General features: G+C 47.4%; 1 protein-coding gene across 6 annotated transcripts in view; it reads left to right on the top strand.

Annotated features, from left to right (window-relative positions):
• Positions 1-12220, top strand: part of Wipf2 (WAS/WASL interacting protein family, member 2) — a 40558-nt gene extending 28338 nt beyond the window's left edge. For 5 of the 6 annotated variants that reach the window (XM_063269425.1, XM_063269428.1, XM_006247353.5 and 2 more), the window contains 3 exons: positions 3101-3310; positions 6421-6522; positions 6986-12220. In XM_063269425.1, coding sequence (XP_063125495.1) covers positions 3101-3310; positions 6421-6522; positions 6986-7026 — 353 coding nt within the window. In that variant the 3' untranslated portion in view covers positions 7027-12220. The remainder of the gene's footprint in view (positions 1-3100; positions 3311-6420; positions 6523-6985) is intronic. The other variant, NM_001191825.1, reaches the window with a different exon arrangement.
• The last annotated feature ends 1787 nt before the right edge of the window (positions 12221-14007 follow it).

Here is a 14007-nt window from a genome sequence, read left to right on the forward strand (position 1 = left end):
ACAGCAGGGAGGTCACCATAAAGTGAGGGAAGGATAGTAGGAGTGAAAGTGGGGCGCTAGTTCTCCCTAGAACAGCGCGTGGGGTTTTGTGAAGACTTGAACTGAGCCAGTCCCACACCCAATGGGATTGTTTTGGTTTTGAGACAAAGTCTCTATGTGTGTCCTTGGCTGGCCTGGAACTCATAGAGATCCACCTGCCTCTGCCTCCAGAATGATGGGATTAAAGGTGTGCACACATAGTTCTAAATACATTTTAATTAATAATAGTAAAAACAAACAAAACAAAAAACCCGTGTGCTTGGTGGTTGGAGAGATGGCTCCATGGTTAAGAGCACCCACTCTTCAGAGCACCAGGGTTAGTTTCTTAGCACCACAGGCTGGCTCTCAATTGTGTGTGACTTCAGTTTCAGGAGATCTGATGCCCTCTTCTGGTCTCTGAGGGCATCAGGCACACACGATGTACAGGAATCAATGTAAGCAAAGCACTCATGTATACATAAAATATTAAATATTAAAAGGCAAAGCAGGGGCTGGGGATTTAGCTCAGTGGTAGAGCGCTTACCTAGGAAGCGCAAGGCCCTGGGTTCGGTCCCCAGTTCCGAAAAAAAAAGAACCAAAAAAAAAAAAAGGGCAAAGCAAAAGTCATGAGCTTGGTAGAGTGATGGAAAAACTCCAAGATGAAGGGTGTGGTCCTCTGTGCGGTGTACAGTGCGCAGGCAGGGCGGTTGGACCCTGAGAACTGACCGTCCGAGTGACGGGGACCCTTCTGTGCAGCATCAGTGCAGAGTGGTAGGTGAAGGAAGAAGCAAATTGGAGTGGCTTGAGAAATAAGGAATGGGGACGGGGAAAAAAGAAATAAGGAATGGGGGAAAAAAAAGAAATAAGGAATGGGTCTCAGCCAGGTTGGAAGTGGAAGCAGGAGGCTGGCTTGAGCCACAGGAGTTGAGTCCAGCCTGGACAACATAGGGAGACTGTGACCCACATGAGAAAAAGCCATTTCAGAAAGCAGCATAGGAGCCTCAGTGAAGGCCTGTGCACACACATAGAGTGGCTGCCAGGGCACTTGCTGCTCTCCCTGAGGGCCTGGACTTGGTTCCCAGCACCCATATCACACAGCTCACAGCCTCCTGGAACTGCACTTCCAGAGGACCTGATGCCCCCTTCTGGCCTCCATGAGCACCTGTACATAAAAAGTGCATATACAAATGTGTAGGCACACACACATGCATAACGAAAACTAAATACAAATTAAAGATAGGCCAGGCCTAGTGTCGTTTTCCAGCATTTGAGAGGCAGGAGGAGCTCTGAATTTGAGACCGGCCTGGTCTAAAAGTGAGTTCCAAGATAGCCAGGGCATTACACAGGGAAACCCTGTCTCACAAAACAAAACGGGAGTTAGTGAAAAGGCCATTGTGCTACTCTGTTGCCTGGTTAGGATGACATAGATGTGTGCTCTCCCCAGCAGTCTTTTAGGGGGTACCCCAGACAATAACCTGATACACTGATGTGCTGTTTCCCTGCTTAGAATAGCATAGCATAAAGTAGCTCAGGATTCTGTGAAGTTCAGGTTTAAAAAAAAAAGCTGCACCCAGTGGGTAGGGGTACAGCTAGAGAGATGGATGGCTCAGTAGTTAAGAGTGCTGGGTGTTCTTCCTGAGGACCCAGGTTCAGTTCCCTGAACCCACATAGCGGCTCATAATCCTCTGTAATTTCCAGTTCTGGGGGAAACTGGAAAACGCTGTTCTGACCTCTGCTGGCACCAGGCATGCACATAGTTCACACACACACATATGCAGGCAAGCATGTATACACATAAAATATAAAATAAAAAAATTAAAGCTTTTAACCTAAGAGTTTTTAAAGAACGTAAAGTGAGCAAACCCCATAACTTCCTAATCCCATTCTCTAATAAGAGCAGAGAAAAAGTGACGTGTGTCCAGGTGAGACAGTTCAAGTGTCTGCACACTTCCTGCTTTTCACATCCTAGGAGTCGTATTCCGTCCATTAGCTGTGAGCAGTGTGAACCAAGAAGAGGCTTAAGCCTGCTGCCCCATCAGGAGCCAGAGCAGCAGTGCTTGAGACGCCCACAGTCTTCTGAATGGTGTCTATATTGTTGTGTGACATGGGGCAAACCTCTTGGTTTTCTTGAGTTTGTTTTTTGTTTATAAGCTAGGAGGAGGGTATGAAATGAGCGCACTGATAATGATCAACTTGCTGTACAGAGAGGGTTGTCTAAGCGGTTGGTTCATGGACTTACTCTATTAAGTTACATTAGGACAGTATCACATGATGATACATATTTGTTTCTGTGGAGGTGGAGCAGGAAGTAGCAAGTTCCAGACCAGCCTGGGCTGCGTAGCAAGTCTGAGTCAAGCCTAGACAAAGATAAGATCTATTGCTGGGTCATGGTGGTGCGAGCCTTTAACCCCAGCACCCTGGTGGCAGAGACAAGAGATAGGAGATTCTTGAGTTCAAGACCAGCCTGGTTTACAGAGTTCCAGGACAGCCAGGATTACACAGAAAAACCCTGTCTCAGGGGATAAAAAAGAAAGAAACAAAGAAGAGATCCGTCTTAAAAATGCAAAAACCATAATAAAACCCCAATAGACCAAAACTAAACAAACAGATGAGGTGGGCAGCCGCAGCTCTGGATGCGAAGGTAACTGGAGACTTACCTTGCCACTCAAGGCTCCTCTTAGAGCCTGAATCTCTCTCTTATTTTCTATGATTTTTTGCTTGTTTTGTTCTTTGAGACAGGGTTTCTCTGTGTAGCCCTGGCTGTCCTGGAACTCTCTGTAGACCAGGCTGGCCTTGAAGTCATAGATCCACCTGCCTCTGCCTCCCCAGTGCTGTAAAGGCACGCACCTCCACTCACTGCCTGGCATTGTATGTTTTTATAGTCAGTGTATAATGATAGATTTATTTTAGATTTAATCATCGCAACATTGCTGCGCATCTGTCTGCGTCATTGGGCATTTCTCACACCCGCTCCTTCACTAATGCCCCCAGACTGCTTTCTTATCTTAGCTCCTGTCTCTCAGACCTTTTCTTCCTTGGCCAGCTCCAGCCCAAGCCTAACCGTTTTGGATTTTAATTGCAGCCCCTCCACCCCCACCGCCCATGATCCGAAATGGTGCCAGGGATGCCCCTCCTCCCCCACCACCTTACCGGATGCATGGGTCAGAACCCCCAAGCAGAGGGAAGCCTCCACCTCCACCCTCAAGGACACCAGCTGGGCCGCCCCCTCCTCCACCACCACCCTTGAGGAATGGCCACAGAGACTCCATCACCACTGTCCGCTCCTTCCTGGGTAAGTAGTTAGTGATTTTGTCTGCTAGTTCTGGTGGTGACTTCGCTGATTCCTGTGCCTCCAGGTTGCCGGAGGAGATGGAGAATGCCCAGAGCAGTACCCTTCAGGCACAACAGGTCCTCTCCTCACTTTCTGTTGATGTCCTTTTCCTTACATGAACAGATTGAAGTCAAGTCATCAGGGGTCATGCTAATTCATTCGAAAGCTACTCTCAGGTCCTCACTCTCAGGTCTGGTTCATATATGTCCTAGAGTTATCTATCCAAGAGGGGATACTGGTTATTTAAACTCAAGAGGCTCAGGAGGAAGCTCCATGGTACAGCACTACCCTACTGTGTGTAAGGTCCTGGGTTCAATCCCTCGCACTACAGAGAAGCACAGAAAGCTAACTGCGCCTTGCTTGCCGAGGCCTCAGTTCGAGCCCCAGCACTACAAAAACAAAATAGAAGAAAAAGCAGCCAGTCCTGAGTTTTTGGAGGAAGTCATTTCATCTCTTTGGACTTCACTTTTCCTATGTACAGAACCAGGAAATGACTAGACACTAGCGAATCGGGTCACCTTTCCAAGTTATGACTGTTGAGGACTCTACTTAAGTAGAGAGGTCACCTCATGAGTTCAGCACTTCACTGTCTGGAATGAGACCACAAGAGAAGATGTGCAGAGGGGTTATCAGGCTCTGTTGAAGACTTTTAGAACAGACCGTGAAGTTTCCTGTGACTCCCCATACTGGACGTTCTTTTTTTTTTTTTTTTTTTTTTTTTTTGATTCTTTTTTTTCGGAGCTGGGGACCGAACCCAGGGCCTTGCGCTTCCTAGGTAAGCGCTCTACCACTGAGCTAAATCCCCAGCCCCATACTGGATGTTCTTGAGTGGGTTCCTCCATTGCTACCCGCCAGCACATTCTAGACTGTTTTTAACAGATATACCAGGGTTTGGCTTTGAACATACATCCACATTGCAGAAATCTTTAAAATGTAGTAGGGCATGGTGCACATGTCTATAATACCAACACACGGGGTTAGCCGAGTCAGGAGAATCCTAGATTTCACAACTAGCCTGCAATCATAGCAAGAACCAATCTAAACAAACAAACTGGAAGCTTTGAAGCGGAGAAGGAACTCTTTTTTTTTTTTTTTAAGATTTTTTTTTTTTCTTTTTTCTTTTTTTCGGAGCTGGGGACCAAACCCAGGGCCTTGTGCTTGCTAGGCAAGCGCTCTACCACTGAGCTAAATCCCCAACCCCTATTTATTTATTTTATATGAGTACACTGTAGCTGTCTTCAGACACACCAGAAGAGGGCATCAGATCCCACTACAGATGGTTGTGAGCCACCATGTGGTTGCTGGGAGTTGAACTCAGGGCTTCTGGAAGAGCAGTCAGTGCTCTTAACCACTGAGCCATCTATCTCTCCAGCCCTGGAGCTCTTACAGTTTGAACAAGCTGTATCCATAGGACTTTTGAATCTTGTGAAGGCTCCTAGAATGTAGGGGTGGAGCAGGACAAGGCTGTGTGAAATGTATTGCAGAGCAGTATAGAGTAACCTTGGCTGAAGGAAAACTTTGTGGTAGAAACTCACCAGCTAGAGACACATATTCCCATTTGAAGTTACTTTAATTGTAAATTTAGTTCAGTTCATTTCCCATAACATCTTTTCAGCCCAGATGTTTCTAGAACGAAGTGACACTTCTTTCTGCCAGCATGCACATGCACACGTTAGCTCCTTTTCGATGGTGTCTGGAGAGAAGTGAAGGATAAGCTTAAAACGCCTTTCACTTAGGAGTTTTAAAAGGGCTGGTGCTAGGTCTGGTCATGGTGGCGCACACCTTTATCCCAGCACTCGGGAGGCAGAGGCAAGCTGAGCTCTCCAGTTTTGAGGCCAGCCTGGTCTGCACAGGTTCAGACTAGCCAGGTCTACAGAGTGAGACCCTATCTTTAAGACAAACAAACAACAACAATAATAAATTGTTGGGGTTACTGCTGCTGTTAAGAAACACCATGACCGAAAAACAATCTGGGGAGAAAGGGAGTATTTGGATCGCTTTTCCAAATCGCTATTAATCATTGAAGGAAGTCAGGACGGGAACTCAAAACAGGGCAGGAACCTGGAGGTAGGAGCTGATGCAAAGCCCATGAAGAGGTGGTGCTTACTGGCTCGCGCCCTGTGCTTTGCTCAGCCTCATTTTTTTTTATAGAACCCAGGATCACCAGCCCAGGGATGGCCTCACCCACAATGGGCTGGGCCCTTTGCCATCAGTCACTAAGAAAATGAACCGCCCTACAGGCTGATTTTATGGAGGCATTTTCTCAACTGAGGCTCCCTCCTTTCAGATAACTGTAGCTTGTATCAAGTTGACATAAAACCATCCAGCACGTAAGTAAAGGGACTGTAGAGGAAGCTCAGTTTTGCAGAGTATTGACTGTTTATAGAGGACCCAGGTTCAATTTCCAGAACCCACACGGCCTCACAACAGTCTGGAACGCCTGTCTCAGAAATCTGATGCTCTCCTCTGGCCTCTGTGGACAGACACTGTGTGTACACGATGCACAGACTTACATGTAGGCAAAACACTCAACACACACAATTTTTAAAGAATGAATAAATTTTTTCTCTGTGTGTACATGTGTGCACATGTATATGTGTGCATGTGTATATGTATGGGTGTTTGGGGCCAGAAGCCACCGTTAGGTAACTTCCTTGATCATTCTCTCCGCACCATACTTTTCTGGGACAAATCCTCTCACTGAACCTGTGAATCCACACTTGGCCTGTCACTGGCCAGCCAGCCCTGGTGACCTTCTCTTCTCTGCCTCCACATCCTGGATTATGGGCTCCGGTCACCATACCCAGTCTGGTGCTCTGGATCCAAACTGAGTCCTTACCCCTGCATGACAGCACCACTGACTGTCCCACCTCCCCACTCCCAGATGAGGGCTCTTTGGACATCCACTGTAGTGAGATGCACCAGGGCGACGCTTTGGCTGGTGTGGGGTCTGCTTTGGTGGATAGGGCAGGCTCTCGATGTAGCAGAACTCGCAGGACATTAGTAACTAGGGAGGGTCCTAAGAAGTCAAAAGTCTGCGGGAGGGTGACTAATGACTGTCCTTTTCACAGATGACTTTGAGTCCAAGTACTCCTTCCATCCGGTGGAGGACTTCCCCGCTCCAGAAGAGTACAGGCATCTTCAAAGAGTGTACCCCAGCAAAACAAACCGAGGTGCGAGGCAGAGAAGAAAGCGTCCATGGTTGTATGCAGCAGGGCTTGTGTGTTCTCTGAGGTCGCTTGTACTTCCACACGTGTAGATGTCACTGGGTGTTCTCTCCTCCCACCAGTGAATCCTGGGTTAGATCTAGGTCAGCAGGCTTGGCTGCAAGCACTGCCTACCAAGCCCTCTCTCCAGCCCGAGTCTCCCGAGTTTAAAGATTGACTTAAAGAGCCTGCTTGGGGGCTGGAGAGACGGCTCAGCAGTTGGGAACACTAACTCTTCTTCCAAAGGTCCTGAGTTCAGTTCCCATCACACACATGAATATCTGTAGTCTCATGGGATGAGATGCCCTTTCCTGGTGTACAGATAGATGTATAAACAGTCAAAGAGATTAAAAACACAATCTTTTTATAAAGAAGCTGTCCTGTCTGGAGTGTGTGCTGAATATGTTTATTTTTGTTTTTTCTCCTCCAGCTGCCCGTGGAGCCCCACCTCTGCCGCCCATTCTCAGGTGAAGCCTGGCGTGGTCCTGCTCCTCAGGAAAAGGATGAACCTCCTCTTCTCAGATGGTCCCCAACCCCTAACACCTGCATGAGAGCTCCTACAGTGTTTCTCCAGTGCAACCAACCCTAGACTCTGAGCACCCTCCCAGCCCAGCGCCATCTATGCATCTCCTCTCTGGACTTGGTGATTGGACTCTTTCTATTGGCCACGGGGCCTCACGCCCATGTCCACCTTCTTCCAGCAAGCCTGCTAGCCAGAGGAGCAGAAAGCTTTCACGCCTCCTGCTTTCTTCCAGAGAAAGGTGCCTTGTTAAGGTGAATGGACTCCCAGGGGCAGGGTAGAAAACGTGACCCTGTCTCTGTCATTCACCGAGGGCGAAGTGTGCTGTGTGCCGTTATACTCCATAGTTTAGGAGGTTGGTGTGGCCAGGACTTCTGGGAAAGGGTATCCCGTGATGCGGGAAGGGGTTTGCAGAGAAGTGATCTGTTTTAAAGGTCGGGTTACGGAAAGGACAAGGAAATGGGTCTTCTTCATTTTTAAGAGTGTTTGGTTTTGTTCTCATCCCTCTTCCCCCATCCCAAGAGATGAGTTGTACATACACACTAAGTACTAATCAGTTAACCGAACAGTAAAAGGGCATGAAGTACGCTGAGGATCATCTCAGAGCTAGTCCGCTCTTGTGCAGCTGAGGGCCAGAGCTGTCTGAGCTCTCTCATAAGACATGAAAAGATAGGGCCTTAACCACAGCCTCCTGATTAACCCTGAAGTGGTCACAGCCTGAGCCCTTCAGCCTTTGGGAATGCTCCAGGGAGACTGAGAAGGGAAGCAGGAAGCACTCAGTTCTAGGGAGTGTCTGGTTCTTCAGGGTCAGTAAGATCTTGACAGCCGGCTTATATGAAGCAGGCTCTTCCTGCTTTCTCTGCCACCCATACCTTCCTGCGACTGCAGGGTTTAAGGCCACAGAGGAGAAAAGGGAGCTTCAGGGGGATATGCTGAGTCCTTTAAACCAAGAAGCACAGAGACGTAGTCCAGGAGCCTGCTCTTCCCTGGCGGCCAGCAGTACACCGTGTGCTTGTCTTCCAGGTTAGGCAAACAGCACAGGAAGCGAATGGTCCAACTGAGGCTTGTCTGTTGGCCAGGGAGTGTCTTCTCCAGCAGTGTGGGGCACCTGAATTCCACACTCAGACAAGTTGGTTTCCTCTGGTCCTTGACCTAGGCACACGCTGCTCAAATCTTGCATGACAATAAGGAGATCCGACTGTTCTTTGAGTTGGGTAGGGGAAGCAGGTGAAAAACTTCCAAATACACCACAGGGTTAAACTGTCCTAGGGACCTTTCTTTTTTTCCTTCTTATTTTTATTTTTACTCCTCTTTCTCTCTCTCTCTCTCTCTCTCTCTCTCTCTCTCTCTCTCTCTCTCTCTCTCTCTCTCTCTTTTCCTGAGACAGGGTTTCTCTGTTCATTCCTGGCTGTCCTGGAACTCACTCTCCAGACCAGGCTGGCCTCACACTCAGAGATCCACTGCCTCTGTGTCTGCCTCCACCTCCCAGGTGCTGGGACCAAAGGTGTGTGCCACCACACCTGGCTCATAGGGACCTTTCTGATCTAGTGGATCATAGGATCTGTGCGTTACGCCAGGTCAAACCCAGATCTTCTGGGACCGGTGAAGGTGGGCCTAACTTGGTTTATTTATTTATTGTTACCCATTGCCAGCTCCTGGACCACTTGGACTCTTGGGACAGGCAGTGGTTCGATCTCACCAGATTTTTAATTGTTCACTATTTATCCTTCTCAAATCTGTTAGCCGTTCCGCTCCCAGCATCCTGAAGTGAACAGAGCTAAGAGGGAGAAGAGCTAACACTGGGAGAGCTCCAGGGTAGATGCTAAATGTTGAACTTGACTGTGAAGTCCTCCCATTTGTTGTTGAAATGGGAGCTGATGCCTTTTATACAATGTTATCAAAGTGTGAAAATTTTCCCTTACTGAAACAGAGAACATTAAAAATATATGTGTGCGTATATATGTATACACACACACACACACACACACACACACACACACACACACACACACACACCCTACTCACAAATAAAGCCAAAGCCCAGCCTTTTGCTCGGGCTGATGTATCCTCCTCGACTTGACCTGCGCCCTTTCTGTTTCCCAGATCCCACTGTGTCATGTGGGCATTGATTTTATTCTCATTCTCTTTGGTGCCACAACCACCAAAACAAGGCCTGGGTCTAGACCCAAGTGAGCTCGCTCCTCCACTTGAGCGTGTTGGTGACACACCTAACTTAAATGTCTTTGCCTTATTCATCATTTGGTCCTGCTGTTAATAACAAATTTATTATCGTGTATATTTGCTATTGAAGATGGGAACGTGATCCTCAAATTGTTGGTCTGTTTTGTATGTTGTGCAAAACTTGTAACACAGGTTTAAGGCGGGTGGGCTGTGAGAACACTGAAAACGTGCCCTTTGAAGCCGTTATGTCCTCATGGGAATGTCGTCTCTTCAGTGGAAGATTGGGTGGTCTCACGTTGAGGTTACTGCTTAGTCCCTTTAACTCCCCGTGCCCTCCCAAAGGGGAGAGACATTACTCAGCTAAGCAGCCAGAAGCTATGTCAGCAGCTTCCATGGTATTTTTCCCTAATGGGAAGCACTTGATAGCTATTTCTTCCTGCCCTGCCCGAAGCCAGGCAGTGGTCTGATGTTCAGATGAACTAGATGCTCCTCTTCCCCTTCTCCAGTCCCCAAACCTGGACCAAAGTACTTCAAGTTCCAGGTGTGGTGTCCTCTCTCCTGGGATGTGCTGCAGCTGCAGAACCCTGCCCTTTTCACAGCCTGGGCCACAGTGTGAGCCTCTCTGGCTATCCCAGCTCAGGACGTGAGGCGGTCATCACCAGGAATTTATCCCTGCCCCCTTCCCTAGCAGAGGCAAAGAAACTAGTCACTGGCGGTTGAGGGGAATTCCCTCACCCTATGGCTTCCCAGCTTGAAACCCGGACTCACCTCCTGGGAGAGGTGAGGGGCGGGGAGAACTGTAAATAGATTTGCTGCAGAGCAACTCAGGGTTGGGGTATGTTTTAATTCTCCTGATCACTTGAAAATAATCTGTAGGCTGAATGCTTCTGGAGTGTGGGAGAAATGTGACTCCAGGGTCCTTCGTTCTCTGAGGCTCTGGGGGTGGAGTGTAGGGCCTGAGAAGCCCTTTGATAGCGCGACTGCACTGTCCTTCTGGAAACCCAACCTGCCATCAGCCGGAAATCCAGATTCCTCACATTCCAGTGTGAGCTTTCTTTCCCTGTGACTCTCAGTCTCTAGCTATGTGGTCTGGGGAACTCTGTTAAACCACCCAAATTTAGGGAATGAGAGGGAAGAAAGGAGGCCATTATAACTCTGCCTTCAAGAATCATTTCTTGAAAACAAAATGGAAAAAAAAAAAAGATAACCACCTTCAATCACAGGCAAAACCAAAACAAAAAAAAAAAAAACCAACAGCAACCATTTAACTGAAGGAAGGGCCTGGTTCCACTCCACCCCACGTTCATTGTGCCTTTACTTGTGTTAGCTCTCTGTGCTTTCTTCCTCCCCTCTATGACGCCATTGATTAAAACCTTCCTTAATAACCGCCGTTTCCTTTCTGCTCATTCCTTAAAGCTTGGTGGGTTCCTTCTCTGATTGTCTTCCGCCTTACTCGCCTGGTGGCCGAGGGGCTCAGCGCACCCCCCTTTTTCATGTCTAACCCGTCTCCTTCCCCACAGTTTCCAGCCTGGAAGTTAACAGTCAACACTGAGTGAGAGACCAGAGTGCTGTGTGTGCATGTGCGTGCCCGCGTGTGTGTCCATCTGCATGTGTGTCAGTTTCCTTGAAAAATAATTTATTGTGTGATTTATTCTGGAGTTTTTGTTGGGGTTACAGAGCCGCTCCTCGATGGCACGGATCCCTGCATCCCCCCACCCCTGGCATAAAATGTATTATCTGGTCTCAGGTTGGATTCCCTGGTACGGTTCTTTCTGTGCGGTTTAATTAAACCTTAAAAGCAAAAAAGAAAGCTCTGTGTATTTTTGTCATGAGCAGTACTGTTTCAAGGGACGGCACGGAGAGAGGAGGAAACCCACTGCCTCCTCTTCTGGGCAGGCGTGGCGGTTTGATTTCAGGCTCGTGTGGGTGTGTGCGGCAGGAGCACCCGAAGCTTTCTGCAGGCCTCTGCCTGTGTGTGTTTTTTTTTTTTTTTTTTAGATTTATTCATTTATTATATATAAGTACACTGTAGCTGTCTTCAGATACACCAGAAGAGGGCATCGGATCTCTTTACAGATGGTTGTGAGCCACCATGTGGCTGCTGGGAATTGAACTCAGGACCTCTGGAAGAGCAGTCGGGGCTCTTAACCGCTGAGCCATCTCTCCAGCCCCATGCCTGTGTGTTTTAAAAACCACCATTTTGGCCTGGCTGACCAGTGATTCTGTTTTGTATTTGCTGCTTAAGTCCGCATTGCCTTCCATGGGTTCTGTTCCTTGTGACCCCTTCAATTCTATCTTCCCGTGCCTGTGCTTTGAGGCTGATTCTCACGCAGTCAGTGGAAGAAAAGGTGGAGGCAGGGCCCTCCTCTTGTGAATCCATTTGTATGTGGGTGCTGTCTATTTCTCTTTGTTTTCCAAGACAGGGTTTCCCTAGGTAGTCCTGGATGACTTGGAACTCACTCTGTAGACCCGGCTAGTAGCCATGAACTCAAAGAGATCCTCTTGCTTCTTCTGGTGATGGGCGCAGAGGTGTGCACCGCCACATCTTCATTGCCTTTTCAACAGAAATCTTAGCTGGTTTTCTTGAGCTTTGACTTTAGGTGTGAAAATTCAACCAGGCCTCTTTGTCTCTGTGTTTGCCACTGACAGTAACTACAGCAGAGTCCACTGAATGTGACTTGAACTTTCACTGATAGCAGACCGGCCAGTTACTTCCCTCTGGGTTTATAGTGGGTGTGTCTGTCTGTCTGTCTGTCTGTCTGTCTGTCTGTCTGTCTCTGTATCGCTCTCATGGAATCTAGGCAGATATAATGGGTGTGCGTGCATGTGTGCGTGGAATGCTCTCGGGGGATCTAGATTAGAAAATCCTGCCGGGGAAGGGTTACTACCAGAGTGGCTGAATTCTTGATTATTTGACCCATTATGTTATTAATATGAATAATAATAAACTATTTATTGATTTTATTGTTCTTTCTGACTTAATAGCCTGCCCATGGCACTTGCTTAAGTGACCCTCAACGTGTAGCCTGGTAAATTCTCTCACTCAGATAGTATAGTTGGTCCATTCGGAGTACCTTTGTACATGCTCAGAAACAGGTCTTTCCAGTGTGACTTGATTCCTGCCCCGTGACCCTGTGTGAGTTAAGTGATAAGAGGACCAGCTTGCTCAGTGATGGTTGCGCAGGCACAGCTATGTGTACGTGCCTCTTAAGTATTTCCTGGCCTCGACCGTGAACTACACCTCAACTAGACCATGATGCTGCCTTCCTCTTGCTTCTCAATACTCTGTATCCTCAGGATCCTGACCACACCAGAGAAGAATTCCAAGAAGGGTTTTGCTTTTAACACCACAGATGCCCAGACTGATGTTTTTACACAGTTAAATTTATTCTTCTGTGTTTATGGCTTAGAGATTTAGAGGACTCTATATGTGCTTTACAACCATAAAAATTCCTGCAAACAGTGGACATGAACCTGACAGAACGTCCTTTTCATCCTTTAATCTGGCAAGCACTTGTCATGAACTTTATGAATCTACACACGAAAATGGGTTTGCCTTCAAAGCCTATACTCTAGTAGATCATAGTCACCAAGAAGAAGCTATGCAGGCTATCGAAAGACTTTAATAGGGGCTGACCAGGAAGAGACAGTAACACATTCCAGCCAGGAACCTGGGTCCAAAGGTACAGAGATGAACTGCTGTGTGTGTGAGGTCACTGGATGAGAAGCCTCCAGCAGGTAACCTTTTACAGGTCAGTCCTGACCTTCTGCCTGCTAGCCATCATTTACTCTTGCAAGCTTCTCTTGAGCTGATGCCTTTAAACAAACAAACAAACAACCGAGTGCATGCTTTTTTTTTTTCTTTTTTCTTTTTTTTTTGGAGCTGGGAACCGAACCCAGGGCCTTGCGCTTGCTAGGCAAACGCTCTACCACTAAATCCCCAACCCTGAGTGCATGCTTTCTTAGGTTGCAATATGCACACTAAACACAACTTCCCTGCTCCCTCCCCTGTGACTCAGGTGCCACCATCTCCTAACCTGACCTGGCATATATTGCTATTTCAGACAGTGTGGGCAGGTTTTAGGTCCTCAGGTTACAAAGATGTGAGCCTTAGAGGTGGTCTCAGGTTCCATTGTCCTGGCAGAACCAGCATCCTCTCCTCTGTCTATTGTAGCTTGTTTTCTTCTGGAGTTCTTGGCTGCTAGAAAACCTGGACAAAAATGTACCCCTTCACCATCTTGACCTGTTTACAACCCAACTCTTTTTAATCCTCCTCCATAATTAAGTAGTCAAGAGTTTAGTTTTCTGTCAGACTTTAAAATGCAAATATCAGCTCTTCCATCTAGTTATAAAAACTGCCTAGGGTGCTCATTAAGGTGATAGAGGTAAAATACCAAACTCAGCCCTATACACTTAAGACTCATTAGCTCTGGGGTTAGGGATTTAGCTCAGTGGTAGAGCGCTTGCCTAGGAAGCACAAGGCCCTGGGTTCGGTCCCCAGCTCCCAAAAAAAAAAAAAAAAAAAAAAAAAGACTCATTAGCTCTTACCAGCTATTTGAAATAAGTTAACTGATGGTTGTCCTGTTGCTCTCCTATTCCTAGCTTTATGTCTATTTTATTTGGTATCGGAGGATAAAAGATATGTTTTATAGCTAGGTATGATGCATTCTTTTAATCCCAGCACTTGAGAAGCAGACCCAGACAGATCTCTGAGTTTGAGGCCAGCCTATTCTATGTAGTTCTAGGACAGC

This window comes from Rattus norvegicus, chromosome 10 (assembly GCF_036323735.1).
Source record: "Rattus norvegicus strain BN/NHsdMcwi chromosome 10, GRCr8, whole genome shotgun sequence".
Classification (NCBI taxonomy): domain Eukaryota; kingdom Metazoa; phylum Chordata; class Mammalia; order Rodentia; family Muridae; genus Rattus; species Rattus norvegicus.